Genomic DNA, 18,693 nt, shown 5'->3' with positions numbered 1-18,693 from the left:
TTGATATCAATGATTGGATGTGCTAAATGTGCGTCATTTGCAGCGAGTTCAATGTGGTAAACCCATAAGCATATTGGTCCCGAGGGGGCTTGCTCGCCAGAGCCCTGCCCAGGGGTGGACTACGAACTAAAAGAAGCCCTGGAAATAATTACTGGGGACCAAAAGAGGCCCTGGAAATAATTGTCAAAGTGGCCCCACATGACACATTTTCAGCAAGCATAATGCTTTTCCTATGCGAAAATTAGGACATGCCACACAAGAGGCCCAGGGTGCAAAGGCCCACCGGGAAATCTCCAGAGTTCCCTATAGGCCAGTCCACCCATGGCCCTGCTTTCAAAAAATAGCTGAAAAGAGTGGTGAGCCCAGGGTCGAAAAGGAGGCATGCAGCTATCATGCTGCATGTCTCTGCTCGCCCTGGGCTGACTGCCAGTTATGTGAGGTACTATTAGAAACGGCAGGGCTCTGGAGAGGAAGTCCTGAGGGGGCTTGTTCGCCAGAACCCTGCCTTCTAAAAATAACTTGCATGACTGGAAAGGAGCCCAGGGCGAGCGGAGACATGCAGCTAGCATGCTGAAAGTCTCCATTTCGCCCTGGGCTCTGTGTCAGTCATATGAGTTGCGTTTCAAAACGCAGGGCTCTGGCGAGGAAGTAATCAAAATAGCTGAATGCTCCGTTTCACCCTGGGATCCTTTCTGCCAAGCTGCCCACCCCTCCTCCGACAGCACAAACATGTGCACACATGAGAGGAGGGCCGCAGTTCGGCGTGCACAGACACAGAAAGTAAATAAAATAAAAACATCACAATTCACCTCCCCCGACCCACACCACCTCACCTCAAAATCCACTTCAGGCAGCCTTGTTACCTCAGTCCACACTTCCAAACGCCAGGGCAGCTCCAAAATAGAAAAAAAAAATACATGCGCCATGGTGCTTTTAAAAGAGAAAGCCCGGGCTTTCTCACACAGCACAAAGGAACTTGCTCTGGCCAATCGCAGGACGAATTGCATATGCTTTACAGATTTGCAGTCCTGTGATTGGTCAGAGGTACTTCCTTGAATCTTTTCTACTGGTAGCTCGCGATGAACCGTTTGGAGACCCCTGCTCTAGACACACTGGCACCCAGGATGTGTTTTGGGAACAGACATCCCAGCCCACTTACTGGAGGCACACACACAAGGCATGAAGAAGCCCGCAAAAGCCTTGGGTTTCACGGGAAAGCGCATGACCAAATAAGGACTGGCCCGGGTCGGCTCAACCTGGGGAAGGTGAAGGAGCAAGATGGCCAAAGGGCAGGACAAAGAACCTCATGGCATGGCCATTTTGGAGCCAGGCCAGCTATTCGTGCCAAACACGGTTAATACGGGTAACATGGAAAAAAAGGGTTCAAAACATAAGATAAATGATAGCTGCCACCAGTCCTGTCCGTGACACACCTGCACAGTTCATACTAAGTCCAGCGAGAGTTTGTAGGTCCTTTGGAATGACTAGAGTCCCAAGTGTACTGTAAGGTAAGTTACATCTTGCACCTGTTACATGTTGCACAAAAGCCGACTAAGGGAAAAAAGTCTCCCAGTACTGACTGTTTTAAGGGCATGTCAGTTTCCCCATAAGAATTGAGTGAAAGCCCAGAGGAGTGCTGCTGAGGGCTGCGCTTCTCTGGCAAAGGTTAGATCATGGTGTAGAACAGCAGCAAAAAGTTTGGGGGTTGACAATGGAGGGAAAATTACATTCAAATATGAAATCTTTCCTAACAATGACCCTTCGAATGGATTGTGTCCTCCCACGTATTCCTCATCTTGTGATAAATCGTTATCTCCAGCTTCGCTGCTTCGGAAAAAAATTCTCGGCAGAGGGTGCTGTACTCGAGGTTGTGGCGTCGATTGTCCCTCGACGTACTCCGTACTCTGTCGACGTCACCGATGGCATAAGTCGCTCGAGCCGCGCCCGCTGCTTCAGTTCCGTTTTTCTGATCGCTTTGCTATAGAGAACGGCGCGCTTCTATTTTCTGTGAAGAAAATGTCATCATCTTCGACACCCAGAACTGGGTTTAAAAAGTGTGCAGATTGTGGGTCTAAGATGTCGATTACCGATCCCCACCGGATTTGTCTCTGGTGTCTCGGTTCCAGTCACTGAACCGACGACTGCGGGTCCTGCCAATCGATGACCAAAAAAGCTCTTTGTGAGAGGAGAGGTAAACTGTCGGTGGGGAGGGAGGCCTCAAAAAAGGTTTCGTCAAAAAGACATAAGAAAGCGACTGATTCTAAGGGATTGGATCGCCATAGGCACTCGAAGAGATCTCGATCTAGGAGTAGATTGAGACATTCTTCGTCGTTATCGAAAAAAATGAAGAGGAGACATAGATCTCCCTCATCATCTTCTTCGGAGTCGACTGAAGAAATTCGTTGTCCGACTAAATCGGATTCTCCCAGTATGTGGGAAGAATTCCGCAAAAAGATGGAGGTTTTCGAGAATGCGGCCTCGACCCCCTCGAAAGAACCTCGAAAAAGCCATACCCCTAAAGTCGCTCCACTGGACGACAAAGGGAAGTCCAAGGCTACTATGGCCAAGACCAGTAGCATTGAGGAATACAAAAAACCTCGAGTCGCCGTAAAACCTTCGAGAGTCGAGCACCTCTCCAGTGCTGGCCAGGAAACACAAATCGGCGAAGACTTCGACAACTTCGTCAACGTCGATAATTTCGACACCAAAGCCAAATGCGTCATCAACGCCATTATCGAAGTCATCTTCGAAAACTTCGAAGACTTCAAAGACACCCTCGAAAACGTCGAGGGATTTGCCATTTCCTTCGAAGCAGATGGAAGAGGAAGAAAGGAGATTCACTCCTTTGCCCAGATCAGACTTTTTCAAATCTATGTCTGCAATCTATGAAGAGTCTGCTTCAGAAGAAGACAAAGTTACTCCTTTGGGAGTTACTTATGGTACAAGACAAGTTCCTGAAGAACATATTGACCAGGAATCTAGAATGAGAGACCTGAGTGATACTCTACATTCTGCCAGTGGAGTTGACACATCCCCAGAATTAGAGTTCGCCAAACCTGATCCTGCAGAGCATGCAGATGCTGGGTACAGGGGTCTAATGACCAGGGTAGTTGAATACTTGGGTTGGGGTAATACTTCACCCATTTTTGATCAAGATGACATGACGGATATTATCGTCAAGGGACCTCAGAAGGATCCTGTTCTCCCTTTTCATAGGGCCCTTCAAAGGACTGTGGAGAAAAACTGGGAGAAACCAGAAACCATTGCTGCTGCAGATAGCACTTTTCCAAGAAAATATAGACCAGCTGGATCGGATCCTGAATATTTGAATATTTGAATAAACATCAGACTCCAGAGAGTTTAGTCATTCAAGCAGTATCCACTTCAAAACAAACTGCTTATCCAACTATCCCTCCAGATAGAGAGGATAAAAAAATTGACGCCTGGGCACGTAAAGTTTTCACGTCAGGCAGTATGACACTTAAGTCGGCAAATGTCCCCTGTACCCTAGCCAGGTTTACCCATACCCTGTGGGACTGTATTTCGGCGGCAGCTGATCATATTCCGGAAGGCGAGGAAAGGGAAGGCTTCCTGAATATAGTCAAAGACCGGAAGGAGGCAATGGGGGAATGCCTCCAGTCTGGACTGGATACTGCTGATAGTATCAGCAGATCCATGGCTGCAAGCGTTGTGCTATGCAGATTTGCGTGGTTGAGGAAGTCTGGATTTGCACCTAGACTCCAACATGCCCTTTGATGGCTCGAGGCTCTTTGGCAGAAAGGCTGATGAAAGCCTAGAAAAACTTCAGACCTCGAAAGCGGCAGCTAAATCACTTAGCGCCTCTTTGCACCAGCCTCTAAAACCCTATTCCGGCTCATCTTCCTGGAGGGTCGTTCTTTTCGATACTACTCCTCTTTTGGTAGAGGAAGAGGACAGGCTTCTCAAAGGGGCAAAAGGAACTTCCCTTGTGGAGCACGGGGAAGAGGTGCAAAATCAGCCTCAGGAGCGGCATCTGTACCCTCAGCCACTCCTGCAGCCGCCTCCAAATCCCTCTGAGACCTTGTTACACAAAACACCAGTGGGAGGCAGGATCTCTCAACATCTGAAGGAATGGCGGGGCATTACCTCAGATGCTTGGGCACTGGAAACAGTAGCCCAAGGTTACTGTCTCCCCTTTCTAAAAAGGCCTCAGAATCATCCACCGGGAGCCAACTCTGTCAAAATTCCGGATCCGCTCCTGTTGCAGGAAATTTTAACCCTGCTATAGAAAGGTGCCATGGAACTGGTACCTGTAGCAGAGAGGAACAGGGGTTGGTACTCCCCATATTTTCTCATCCCCAAAAAAGGACGGAGGACTGAGACCCATCTTGGACTTGAGAAACTTGAACAAGTTCCTCAGGAAGGACAAGTTCAAGATGGTGACTCTTTCTCAGATCCTTCAGGCTCTCCAACTCCAAGATTGGTTGGTATCATTGGACCTTCAGGATGCTTACTTTCATGTGCCAATCCATCCAAAGCGCAGAAAGTACCTGAGGTTCGCGATTGCCAATTCTCGTTATCAGTTTCGAGTTCTGCCATTCGGGTTGACCTCCGCCTGAGGGTTTTCACCAAACTGTTGGCGGTTGTGGCAGCAAGTCTCAGGAAAGGAGGTATTCACACAGATCTCTACCTGGACGACTGGTTGATCAGAGCAAGTTCTCCAGAACAAGCTCAGGAACATCTTTCGATCACCTGCCACTTCCTCCACAAACTGGGCTTCTCCCTCAATTTGAAGAAGTCCCACATGATACCAGCCCAGAAACTCCAGTTTATCGTAGCAGTCTTGGGCACTTCCTCAGGAAAAGCCTCGCCTCCCGAAGTGAGAGCTCTCCACATCCAGCAGATGGTAACAAAATTCCAGAATGCCCTACGTCTACCGGCCTTCGATTTTCTCAGGTTGCTCGGCCTCATGGCATCCTGCATTTTCCTAGTACCAGAGGCCAGTTTGAGAATGAGATCCCTTCAATGGGCACTCAGAACTCAGTGGTCCCAGTTCTCAGGGACTATGTCGGATCTTCTGCAAGTGCCGAGCGCAGTTGCTCAGGATATTCTATGGTGGGCTTGCAACAACAACATTCTCAAGGGAGGGTCTTTTTGGCAACCATGGCCGGAGATAACTGTAGTGACGGACGCCTCACTCACAGGGTGGGGAGCACACACCAACGATCTGACAATCAGCGGTCATTGGTCTCCATCGGAGTCCAAACTACACATCAACCTATTAGAGCTGAGGGCAATCAGACTAGCTCTGAAGGCCTTTCTGCCCTCTGTACAGGGAAAGAATGTTCTGATAATGACGGACAACACAGTGGCCATGTACTATCTCAACAAGAGAGGAGGTGCAGGGTCACTGCCACTGTGCAGAGAGGCAATGCAGCTGTGGTTCTGGGCAATACGAGAAGGAATCTCTGTCGGCAATTCACCGAGCTGGAGAGAAGAACACGGCGGCAGACGCTCTGAGCAGGCAGAGCACGGTCTCTCACGAGTGGGAGCTGGCTCAGGAAGTCCTTCTGGAGATCTTCACCCTTTGGGGAACCCCTCAAGTGGATCTGTTTGCCACCGCGATCAACCGGAAGTGCGATCAGTACTGCTCAAGGGAATTTCCTCAAAGAGGAGCTCTGGGAGACGCATTTGTAGTGGAGTGGAAGTTTCCACTGCTGTACGCGTTTCCCCCAGTCCCTGTGATTCCTCAAGTAATCAGGAGGTTGAGAAAGTTCAGGAAAACCATGATTCTAATTGCCCTGGATTGGGCCAGGAGGACGTGGTACCCGGACCTTCTAGACATGTCCATCTGCCCTCCAATACGTCTTCCGCAAAGAGAGGATCTTCTCTCGCAAGAGGAAGGTCGGGTTCTCCATCCAGAGGTCAAGACACTCAACCTTCACGCATGGTTTCTGAGAGGTTGAGATGCAAGGATTGGGATCTTCCGGATGACGTAATGGAAATCTTGCTTTCGGTCAGATGACCAGCAACAAAGTCTTTTTACCGATGTCGCTGGAATAGGTTTAGTAACTGGTGCAAAGACAAGGATGTGGACCCTTTTCAGTGTGGCACCCCAATGGTGCTTTCCTTTCTGCTACATCTAGCTAAGCTGGGGCTCCAGATAGGAACAATAAAATGATACCTTGCTGCGCTGTCCATTTTCAAGCGCTCCTCGGAAGAGGTTTCATATTTCAAAATACCGTTAATAATTCAATTCTTAAAGGGGCTCACTAATGTATACCCTCCAGTACCTTTTCATGTACCAGCTGGGACTTAAATTTAGTATTAAAATTCTTGACTTGCATACCTTTTGATCCTCTGCACTCATGTGCATTGAGGCTTTTGACTCTAAAAACTGTCCTTGTGGCCCTATCATCAGCCCGCAGGGTTAGTGAACTTCAGGCTCTCTCATGCAAACCACCATATACTATTTTTTATAAAGATAAGGTAGTCCTTAAAGTTAAACCTTCATTTTTGCCAAAAGTAGTCTCGGACTTCCATTTGTCACAAAAAATAGTACTTCCTACGTTTTATCCTCCTTCTCACCTGGGCAAAGAAGAGGAGAGATTACATAGATTAGATCTCAAGAGGGCTCTTAGTTTTTACATCTCTAGGATGGCTTAATTGATACAAGATGACCAACTGTTTGTGGGTTACATTGGTCAAAAATTAGGCTTATCTGTAACAAAACAGACCATTTCCCGCTGGATCATATTAGCCATAGTTGAATGCTACAGACTAGCGGGAAAAGAACCACCAGATGGGCTTCGTGCCCATTCTACAAGGGGAATGGCTACTTCTGCGGCTCTAAAGAGGGGAGTCCCGGCAGCAGACATTTGTGCAGCTGCAACCTGGAAAACAATACATACCTTTGTTAAACATTTATTGGACACTGCCTCCTCTACCGAGGGTTTATTTGCAAAGGCAGTTCTGCATTCTGTCCACGAAAACTGAAATGGTACTCCCACCTCCAAAAAATTGATACTGCTATGGGAGCCTATCACAAGATGAGGAATACATGGGAGGACACAATCCATTCGAAGAACAAGTTACTTACCAACTGTAACGTTCTTTCGACTGGATGTTCCTCCCACGTATTCCTCATCGACCCTCCCATCCTACCCCACAGTACAGTTTACGTTTTCTTATTCTTTCCTCTCACGAAGAATGTATCGGTCATGGGACACGCCTGGGTGTTCCTCATATATATCATCGAAAAAACAGAACTGAAGCAACGGGCGCGGCTCGAGCTACTTATACCATCAGTGACGTCGACAGAGTATGGCGTACGTCGAGGGACAATCGACGCCACGACCTCGAACACAGCGCCCTCTGCCGATAATTTTTTTTTCCAAAGCAGCGAAGCTGGAGATAACGATTTATCACAAGATGAGGAATACGTGGGGGGAACATCCAGTCGAAAGAACGTTACAGTTGGTAAGTAACTTGTTCTTCTCACATACCACCACCTCCTTCTAACACTGCTCACTAATCTATGCACAGCATGTGATCTAAGAAGATTCCACAAGCCTCAGAAGGGATACATTACTCACCGTAATCGTATTTCTGATGCTTGTATCTGCTTAGATTCACATGCGCCCGCCCTTCCTCCCCTCTGAGAGAAGGTGCATGGATGCTTGTACTTATCTATCTCATCTGCTTGGATACTCTGTACTCCAGCTACTCCTCATGCTACCTCATGTCAGATAAAATACAATCTGAGGTTCCTTCTGGTGTGAGGGATCATGGGTACAGTGGACGTCACACTAGGGATAGTATTACTGACACGCCCTAGTTCAACGCCCCTTTTCGAGTTCCAAAAAACAAACTGTAATACTCTGCAGCTCCCACTAGATGTCGGCCTATGCACAGCATGTGTCTAATCTAAACAGATGCAAGCATCAGAAATACGATTACGGTGAGTAATGTATACCTGTGGAGGGGGGAGATTGTTCCGGTGATCTCCCACCCTCCCCCCCCCCTTCTGTGTCTGGGGGTTGGGTGTGCTGCTGTGATGACATCGGTGCACACTACGTGCGCAACGTCATCAGGAGATGAAATTTACATGCTGAAGCCGAAAGGCTTCCGCATGTAAACTTCGCAATCATGCTTTTGCGTGCTGCTCAGTTATTTTTTGTCTGATTTCCTTGAGTGAGGGCTTGATGGAAAGGGGTCCCTCACTCAAGGAAATTGCTGGCCGAGTATTGTGCGATCCTCGACCGGCAAACACCACTGGACCTCCAGGGAATTGATTTTGGCGGTGGGCTCCCCAAGCCAAACAGGCCCCCACCCAAAACAAAGGGGGCACAATGTTTTGCCTTCATTAGGGGCAGATGGGTGCTGTTTGCTCCCATTTGCCCCCTGGGAAGGGGAAACACATTCCACTTCATTGTAAGTGGCACACTTGGGGGTGGGAGGTCCATCAGGGGGCTGGCCCAGTCACTGGGGACCAGCCCTCAGGAATCCCCCACATAGGGGCACATCCTTTCTGCTTCCCGGGCGGTGGGGGGCAAAATAGAGGGCCTGGCCCCATTGTGCCACACCTGGGAAGCAGAAAGGAGCACTAGGCCACCAGGGAAAGGATTGTGGACATGGGGGCTGTTGGCCTTTTGCCCTTTGTAGCACCACCGGCCGTCCTGGATCTCTGGCTGAGCCACGTTGGAGCTTTCCCTCCGGCGAGGGATGGTGACCCTGCCAGGGTCCTGGGACTGCTGCTGGACTTGAGGGAAGGCCGACCCACATACGAGACAGGCACCCAAGGCCGGTGGCATCACCCCTGGCTGTCCTGGAGCTCTGGCTATGCCGCGTTAGTTTTTCCGTGCGGGTAGAGATGGGGTCCCTGCCAGGGCTCCCTAGGACTGCAGCTGGACTTGGGGATGGTCAACCCTTTTTCTTTTCTGCCCACGGATGTGAGGGACTGTTTTCGTTGAACACCTTTGGGAAGTTAGGACATGTGGTGGTGATGGCGTGTTTTGGTGGTTTCCTGGTGGCAAATGTCTCAAAACAGTGGGTTTTTTCACTACATTTTGTGGACTTTGCTGGGCCTTGTGGGTATTACGTTCTAGGGTGATTCACGCAAGTTAGACTTCATTGGATTTCCACGCGTTGTATTTTCAGAAATGCATGGAGTTCCCAGTTTTCCTTGCTGGCTGCGACGCTCCAGGCCCAAATCTGTGGGTTGTCCAGAAAACCAAACGCAGTACAAATGTGCTCTTCCCAAGGCCTTTTGTTTACCAGTGGCTTAACCTTTTCCCTTTGCGCCCAGGTCAGTGCACCCACACATGTGACGTACCATTTTCATTGGGACACCTGTGGGAAGGTAGGACATGTGGTGTTGCCGGCATGTTTCGGTTGTTTCCTGGTGGCAAGTGTCTGAAAATTGTGTTTTTATTCCCCCTTCAATTTGGACTTTGCAGGGCTTTATGGGTAGTACATTCTAGGGCGATTAGCAAAAGTCAGACCTTATTTGGATTCCTACGTGTGCATTTCAGAAATGTATGCGGTTCCCAGTGTTCCTTAGTGGCTGCAACACCCCAGGGCCAAATAAGTGGGTTGTCCACAAAACCAAATACCGTAAACCTTTTGTCTTCCCAGGCCCTTTGGTATACCAGTGGTTCAGCCTTTTCCCTTTGCGCCCAGATAAGTACACCCAGACGTGTCATTTACCGTTTTTGCCGGGACACCTGTGGGAATGTGGGAAGGTAGGACATTTGTTGTTTTCTCTTGGTTTGGATAACATTTTCATACATTTCCTACTGCACTTTGTTATACAGCCCTTTCATTTTCCAAATTTGACTTGCATTTAGGCGTTGCCTTTAGGCACTGTACGCTTTTGTAACCTGTGCAAGTCACCTATCCTTCAAAAGGTCTGCCTGTGCTCTTTCAAAAAAAGGAAGCTTGCGTTTGTTTTCAAAGGCTAGGTACATCTCTTTAGGCCGTCGGCATAAACATCTTGTGTACCATGGCTCCGTTTTTGGCAAATGTTTTGTGAAACATTATGAAAAATGTTTGATTTCTTAACTAGAAGAGTCAGGGAATGTAGCGGTGCATTGCTTTTCTCAATATTCACAGAAGCCATTACCTTGCAAATCCAAACGTGTCCAGCACATACTTTCTTTTTTTTCTTCAGTCATTTTTCCAACTTTTTATCTAACTAGGGGAATTTTAGCTACATAGTTGTAGCCTGACCTGTGCAAATTTCCACTTCCTGAACTTGGAATTTTGTCTAGTTTTCAAAAAGTATGCCTTTCTACTCCTTCCTTTCAGCTTTCCTATCCTCCTCTTCCATTCCGTCCAAGCATGTCTTAGTGGGGGGTAGTGGGGAGGGGAGGGGATCGCCTACCTCTAACAAAACTGATGCTAACCTTATTTTAAAAAAAATATATATATATTTCAACAAGGCTAATTCAGAACAGAAAACAATTTGTTCCTAGCTCCTACAAGGAAAAAACCACAGGCTTCTTTGTACCTAATTTTAGTAGCCTTTTCTGAAAAAACACACAATGTGGTCACTTTTTTATTATCTCACCCCCCTACAGCAATCTAGGAATCCTTGGTGGCGTTGTGACCGCCTAAATGTTAGTAAAATAAATAAGGTTGCAAATTTGTCCTGGATGTCACTTGTAACAAAAACGTTAGAAGGGACTGAATGTGACATACCGAAATGTGCAAAAAAGGGCAAAACCTCCAGCAGTTAACGGGTTAAATGTATCTGAATGGGACATTTAGGCTTTAATAATTATACCAGTGGATGTTTCAAGCGTTAATGTAAAATATCTCCACCCTGGTGATGCATATTTGCTGCTACTGTAACATTGTTTTAATGCCACGAAGATTGTTGCCCAGTTGGGTTTGATGGTTTACTATCTTAAATATCTGATTGTACTTGAGGGTTATGCTTTCAGTTGTTTTGTGTTCCTCTGTCCAAGTAGTTTAAATTCACAAAGATTGAAATATTTCCGATGTAACAAGACATGTCATTAGTTTGTAGAGTATCAAAAATGTGTTTTTTTTCCTCACCAAACTGTACTTGTCAGCACCTTGACAATGCTGTTTTTGAAGCATTCAAATAGGTGCATTGTTTTATAAAGGGCATTGCTACACCCACAGGATTCCTTTGCATAAATGAACTCTAGGTTGAATTGGTAAATTTGGGGAGCAATAGTGCACTGTCTACGGATTCAAGTTAAGTCTTGACTGTACAGCAGCAGGTAATGTTGTAACAAGTGATGCAGAAGGTGCTCTACCTCTAGTGCCCCGATTTTAGGGGCCCGATCGCTTGGTGACATGTTTGCGAAAGCCCAAGGCAAAAAGCACATTATAGCACATCATTAAAGATTTAACCACCCATCGTTCGTGCTTTCAGCCACATGTCCAAGTGCCTTGAGTGCTTGGAAAATGTCTTAAAATCTGGAGCGCTCTTGAATGTGCCTTTCCATTTAAAAAATTGTGTTGAACATAATTTGATATCTGGCAAGCAAAATGGGTTTCCAGGGAATGGAAATTTCAATTAAAAAAATCCCACCCGATTGTCTTGAATTAATTCTGACTCTGTCTTCTTAAACGTATTGATCTAATCGGTAGTCATGTGGTGAAGGATTTGTGGCCATGTGAGCGTGTTATGCCTGTGGAAACTGACATTGTCTTACTTTTCAGGGCGACCAACAAAATAGCTGAGATTTCATACACTGTGAGTCTGGAAGATTATGGTCTTGTGAAAATACAAGAGGTCGTTGTGTCAGAATCATCTCGGGTAATTAACTGGAAATATGAAGTGATATTTCACAGGCTAGATCTTATGATTTTGACAATATCAGCGTTTGTGTCTTTCAGAGCATCAGTGATGCACAACAGAAGGTTTCAGGCCCACCTCCACTGCCTCCTGTTCCAGACACCAAGCCAGAACCACGAGAGACTCTTGAGTACAAAGCAGCGCTGGAGTTAGAAATGTGGAAAGAGGCACAGGAAGATCTTTTTGAAAACCAGGTTTGCAAATTATTTGCATAAAAAATATATAGAACCCGCTTGAACACCTCTTTAAGTAATTAACTATGATTTCATTTGCATGGTGCACCAGAACCTTCTAGATGGACAAATCTGATGAGCGGGACATCTGCCATCAATAGCTGGCACCTCTGGTCCACCGCATCTCCATTTTCTGCTCTAACTTTCAGTGTTATGCAGATGACACCCAGCTCTCCTTCAGGATCCCTACAGCCTCTTCTGCTCCTTCTCTCATACCAGACTGACTGTCCGCAATTCAAGAATGGTGTGCCTCCAACAATCTCTGCCTTCATGCCAGTAAACCTGAGTCCCTACTCCCACTTTCCCCTCTCCCACTATGGCTGCTCTCCCTGGGCCCTCTACCTGCTCCTTCCTCTGAGGCTAAGAACCTTGGGATCATCTTCGATTCCACTCTCTCGTTCTCTCTTCACATCTCTGACATCTGTAAGTCACACTATCAACTGCACCTCCTCAGAGGTATTCTTCCTTTTCTCACTTCCCTAGAGGCTCATTGTCTCCAGAGCCCTGGTCCTTTGTAGGCTGGACTACTGCAACAGCCTCTTTCTAAATCTGCCTGCCTCTATTCTTCGCCCTTGACAACTTATCCAGAACAGGACTGCAAGACTTGTCCTTGGACTTAAGCCCAGGGATTGTATGTCTCCATCACAGAAATCTCTCCAATGGTTCCCTGTGGCTGCAAGGAACAAATTCAAGACCCTCGACATTGTCCACAAGGCTTTCTGGGTCCAGGCCCACAATACAACCAACTTTCTCTTCCTAAACATCTTCCTTCTGGAGCCCTCTGCTCATCCACCTCTAACTCTCTGAAGGTTAGATGCTTTTCCAGGCAGAGTGTGGGAGGTAGATATCTTGCTTCAGCTGGGGCCTCCCTCTGGAATAGCCTCCCTGCCGCTCTCAAACTTCAGCAGGACCATCTAAGGTTCCTGAAGCAACTCAAGACCTTCCTTTTTACTTCCGCTTTCTCCCTCCCGCTCATTTCTGATGTCCCTGTCTGCGGTGCACTCTGGTTACCTTGCCACCTACGGAACCAGGCTCCTGCTCGTTCAGTTGCCATTGCACTGCCTCCAGGCCTCCCAACCCATTAAGGCACTGTATCTGCAACCCTAATGAGCCACCAACTGAAGCACTTACGAGCTACATGCGCTCCCCTCCCACCTGGCCCGCTGCACTTCTCCGCCACCCCCTACACTTTTGCGATCTGAATGACACAAGGCCTAGTAAGATTGTTGTTTTGTCCTCCATTGTCGCCCCTTCCTTGTCTTGTCACGCCTAGAAACACTTCTGTACAGGCGCGTTATAAATGATTTATATCACTATTGATGCGTGTATCATCTTCAAACTATTATGCTAATTTAGTAGTTGGGAGGCAGTTCTGACCAGTTTGAGGCAGATCTAAAACTGTTTAATTCTCAGTGTTACGTACCTATTTTGACACATCACTCAAAACTTGCAGGCTTTGCTCGAGTTTCTTTCTCTAGGACTACAAATGCTGTCCATGGGGTTTGAGGTTCAGGCCCGATTCTCATTTGGTAAACTGCATTGTAATCCTATGTGCACCAGTTTCACCTAACTTGAAAGGGCTTTGATGCCTTGCAGATTGCAGGGCTACATATATTGAGAGGTTGAAGTGATCAGGAATGTATTTCTACTACTCTTATTTTATACTCTTACTTTACAATCATTTTAACAGCTACCAAACTGTTCCTATTTGCAGTTAACGTGTGCCCTAACTCCTTAACACCTAGGTTGATACACTGTCAACTCCCCAGCATACCCGAGACCGGGTGGTCTGATCCCCAATGTTTCCTCCTGTGGTTACTTGTAGATCCATTGTGAAATTGCCCTCCTTCGCCTATTTGATCCCCACTCCCTTGTTTCTATCCTCCCTAACCTTGTTCTTCCCCTTATGATTGTAAAGGGTTGGGTTGTTTCATGAATCTGGGTCCACCCTCAATAAATTGCCTAATATTTAAAAACAATATGGTCCCTCATTTTGGTTAACGGGCCCCTTAAAGCTAAATACTTCACTTGTGCTCCTTCGGGACAGGTAAGCAGTAACATTATTTGTAAGCCTATGTTAAGGAATTGGCAAACATTTCCAATGTGGTGCATAGTAAACTGTGTGAGTGCTTGCTCTGCATAAAATAGCACACCTTGACAGAGCTCCGTAAGAAATGTTGATTGCCTAGAAAATGTTAATGTCTTGGGCCTATGTATTCTTTTATACTATAATATGTTTTCTCCATTTTCATTTTTGCTGACTCGGTATGGTGTACATTGTTTGTCTACATAAACACAACTACTCTTGGACTACTTTGCAGTCGTTATCAGCCTCCCAACCAGCATGTCTGAACGCTTGTACGCTTGTACAAAAAAAGAGGCAGATGTGACATTTGTGTGCTACATTACCAATGTGGAACGGTTGTAAAAAAATGTCATGTCTGCCTGATAAAATGGGGGAAATTTAGATGGCTACCTCATTTGCGCTTTTTCTAGGATTTGTATTGGAAAACTACAAAAGCCATTAAGGCAGTTTCATGTACAATGGAATCTGCTTTCACTGAAAAGTAGAAAATTAAAAGCCATCCAAGAGAATCCCCTTTTTCTCCATCCCACCCACTTGGGTGGTGTTGCTGACCTGCCATCCAGACCCTTGACATATAACCCTTAACATGCAACATGTGTTGGGCAAACCTCCTGCCCTCCCTCATCACACCTGTACACCGCCAGGCCTACACCTCCATTTCAGTGGATGTTTTGATTGACATATTAGACCAAGGTCCACAGAGAGATCCAATTTTACATTTTGATGTGGCTCTCCAAAAGCGTTGCAGCAAATTGGGAATCTCCAGAGACTGCTTCGGTAGTTAACAAAAACTTGTCTAGAAAATATAGACCATCCAGCAGTGACCCAGAATATTTAACTAAACATCCAACACCGGAATGTTTAGTAGTTCAAGCACCAAACAATCTCCATACCCTACTATTCCTCCGGACAGGGATGATAAGCGGGTGGACGTTTGGGCACAAAAATCTTTACTGCAATAGTATGGCTTTGAAATCGGCTAATGCCACCTTTGTCTTGTCAAAGTTTACGTTCACCCTGTGGGATTGCTTAGCAATGGCTGCTGACCACATTCTTGCAGGGTAAGAAAGACAACTTTCTGGCTATCAAGGGTGGTAAGCAGGCAATGTGTGCATGCCTCCAATCAAGTCTGGATACTGCAGATGGTATTAGCAGATCCATGGCAACTAGTGCCGTGCTGCGCAGGTTTGCTTGGTTGAGAGTCTGGATTTGTACCAGATGTACAATCTAGGCTTCTCAATATGCCCTTTGAAGGCTCGAGACAGTTTGCCAGTAAGGCTGATGAGTATGGAAAAGCTGCAGACCTCTAAAACGGCATTTAAGTCTCTCCATGCCACGATCAGACAGTCTCAGGATGCTTACCCCTGTACATCGTCTAAGAGGGGGTAAGTCCTTTTGATTCTACTCAGTTGGAAGAGGGAGAGGACAGGCCAGTCATAGAGACCAGAAAAGATTCCCTCTTGGTGGATGAGGGAGAGGTACTAAATCCACCGAAGCAACAGCTGTTTTGCCCTCAGCCATTGCTTTAGCCGCCTGAAAACCTCTGAGACCTTAACACACCAGACCCCAGTGGGAGGCAGCCTCTCGCAGCATCTGCAAGAATGGCAGGGAATTACTTCAGCAGCATGGGCACTGCAAATGGTAGCCCAGGGTTACTGCCTTCCCTTTCTATAAAGGCCTCAGGATCATCCATTGGTGAACAACTGTCAAGATTCGAGATCCACTCCTTTTGCAGGAAATTGTGACCCTGGTAGAGAAAGGTGCTATAGAGCCACTACCTGTAGCAGAGAGGAACAAGGGTTGATACTCCCTGTACTTTCTAATCCCCAAGAAGGGCAGAGGATTGAGACCCACCTTAGGCTTGCGCAACCTAAACAAGTTCCTCAGGAAGGACGAGTTCAAGATGGTTACCCTTTCTCAGATCTGTCAGGCCCTCCAACTCCAAGATTGCATGGTACATTGGACGTTCATGATGCTTACCTTAGTGTGCCTATCCATCACAAGCACAGAAAATACCTGAGGTTCACGGTTCTCATTATCAGTTTTGAGGTCTGCCGTACCGGCTGACCTCCGCCCGAGGGTTTTCACCAAGTTCATGGCGGTGGTGGCAGAGAGTCTTAGGAGAGGGGGGATTCACGTCTACCCCTACCTGGATGATTGGCTGATCAGGGCGCATTGCCCAGAACAGGCCCTGGAACATCTCAGTATCACTGGCCACTCCATCCACAGACTGGGCTTCTCCCTTAATTTTGAGAAGTCCCACATGATACCATCACAAAGACGCCAGTTTATCGGAGCAGTCCTGGATGCAACCTCTGGGAAAGCCATGCCACCCGAGGTGAGGGCTCAACACATTCTGCACATGGTCACCAAATCCCAGAATGCCCATCATCCTCCAGCCTTCGACATTTTGAGGTTGCTCGGCCTCATGGCATCCTGCATTTTTCTGGTGCCAGAGGCTCACCTGAGAATGAGATCTCTCCAATGAGCGCTCTGGACTCAATGGTCCCAATTGCCAGGTAGGATGTCAGACCTTCTTCAGGTTCTGAGCAGAGTCGCACAGGACCTTCTGTGGTGGGCCTGCAAGGTCCACGTTCTGAAAGGAGAATCCTTTGGCAACCATGCTCAGAAAGAACAGTAGTCAAACGTCTCACTAACTGGGTGGGGAGCCCATACCAACGATCTGACAATCGGCAGTCGTTTGTCTCCATCGGAGTCCAAACAGCACATCAACCTTTTGGAACTGAGGGCAGTCAGTTTGGCACTGAAGGCTTTTCTGCCTTCTGTACAGGGAAATAATGTCCTGATAATGACTGACACGACAGTGGCCATGTACTACCTCAACAAGAGGGGAGGTGTACGGTCACTACCACTGTGCAGAGGGCAATGCAGCGCTGGTTCAGGGCAATTGAAGGAGTCTCCCTATAATCAGTTCAGATCGCCAGAGAGAAGAACATGGCGGCAGACGCTCCGACAGGCAGAGCACAGGCTCCCATAAGTGGGGGCTAGCTAAGAAGTCCTTTAGAGATCTTTACCCTTTGGGGAACCACTCAAGTGGATCTTTTTGCGACCAGTGTCAACCGGAAGTGCAAACTGTTTTGCTCCAGGGAATTTCCTCCAAGAGGAGCTCTCGTGGACTGCGAATTTCCACTCCTATAAGAGTTTCCTACAGTCCCCGTCATTCCTCACGTCATCAGGAGCTTGAAAAAGTTTGGGAAATCCATGATCCTAATAGCGCTGGATTGGGCCAAGTGGACGTGGTACCCAGACTTTCTGGACATGTCCTTCTGCCTTACAATACGTCTTTCACAAAGAGAGTACCTTCTCTCGTTGAAGGAGGGTTGCATTCTCCATCCAGTGGTCAAGCCACTCGGCCTTCACGCATGGTTTCTGAGAGGCTGAAGTACATAGGATTGGGACCTCCCGGATGACGTCCTGGAAATGTGGCTTTCGGCCAGAAGGCCAGCACCAAAATCCCTATACCGCAGCCATTGGAACAAGTGGGCCGCGATTGGCTACCGGAGGTTCAAAAGGAACCAATTGGAAGCTGACAGGTGGACGTCGGCACCACACTCGAGGCCCCGTTTGCCCCCTGTTCGCCACAGGAAGGCGCAAAATGCTACAAAGGTAGACTGCTGTCTGTCGCCCTACCTGCCCTTGATATCATTATCCCATTTATCGCACACCGCAGCAACGCGCTTGCATGTTTCCCCAATCCTGCCCCACTGGCTAGTGCTTCTCAAGCCCATGCACCAACCTTGCCCAGCTCCCTTACAACACTTACTATGGAGCTTTTCTCTTGCAATTCCTAGAAAAACCCCCTCAACGCTTCATAACCCATGCCTCCGCATCCGGCCACGTGGCCTAGGTCCCTAGCACCTAGAAGTCAATCAATATTGCAAAACCTTGCCTCACAGTGCCAATTCCCATTACTGATGCGGAGCGCACAAGCTCACAGTAGCAGCTAGCCTGTGGATAACGACACTTCGCTCACCCAAGTCTCAACACTCTGGCTTAAAGTGGTACTATGCCTGTTGGGACACTCAGTTTGATGCCAATACTATAAATGCATTGTCCATCCAGCTTGGTGCCAATATCTTAAATGTATTGTCCCAATACCATGTTACTCATGGCTATTCTGGTCTTGACGCGTGCACTCGCTGTTATGTAGCCTACTGAGACTCGTACCCCGTCACTCTGTGCTCTTAACCCATCCTGACCTCAACCCATTGCCATCAGCCATTATACTACCAGTCTATGACCTTATCAATCACCTAATTAGCTCATAGCAATACTAGCCATTGTGTTGTGTTACTAGCTCATAGCAATACTAGCCATTGTGTCACCAGTCCACTGCCATATTAGTTACTGTTATTAGTTCATAGCAATACTAGCCACTGTGCTACCAATCCATTGCCATAGTAGATACTGTATACTTCAACCAGTCCATTATGTCTCTAGCCTATTATAGTACTAGCCCACTGTTCTAACAGCCCACCGTGCTACCACACCTGCCTTTGAACACAGTAACCTTACATTGAGTGCTATGTCAGTCACCACAC

At 47.3% G+C, this 18,693-nt stretch overlaps 1 protein-coding gene across 1 annotated transcript in view; it reads left to right on the top strand.

Moving 5' to 3' along the window:
* Nucleotides 1-18,693, top strand: part of CEP120 (centrosomal protein 120) — a 1,008,936-nt gene that overhangs the window by 602,438 nt on the left and 387,805 nt on the right. Inside the window, exons 12-13 of the mRNA XM_069625584.1 lie at nt 11,677-11,773; nt 11,854-12,006. Coding sequence (XP_069481685.1) covers nt 11,677-11,773; nt 11,854-12,006 — 250 coding nt within the window. The remainder of the gene's footprint in view (nt 1-11,676; nt 11,774-11,853; nt 12,007-18,693) is intronic.

This window comes from Ambystoma mexicanum, chromosome 6p (assembly GCF_040938575.1).
Source record: "Ambystoma mexicanum isolate Mex_15411 chromosome 6p, UKY_AmexF1_1, whole genome shotgun sequence".
In the NCBI taxonomy this organism is placed as follows: domain Eukaryota; kingdom Metazoa; phylum Chordata; class Amphibia; order Caudata; family Ambystomatidae; genus Ambystoma; species Ambystoma mexicanum.
Note: the sequence above shows the minus strand (reverse complement) of the source record. Positions and strands in the feature narration are given on the sequence as shown.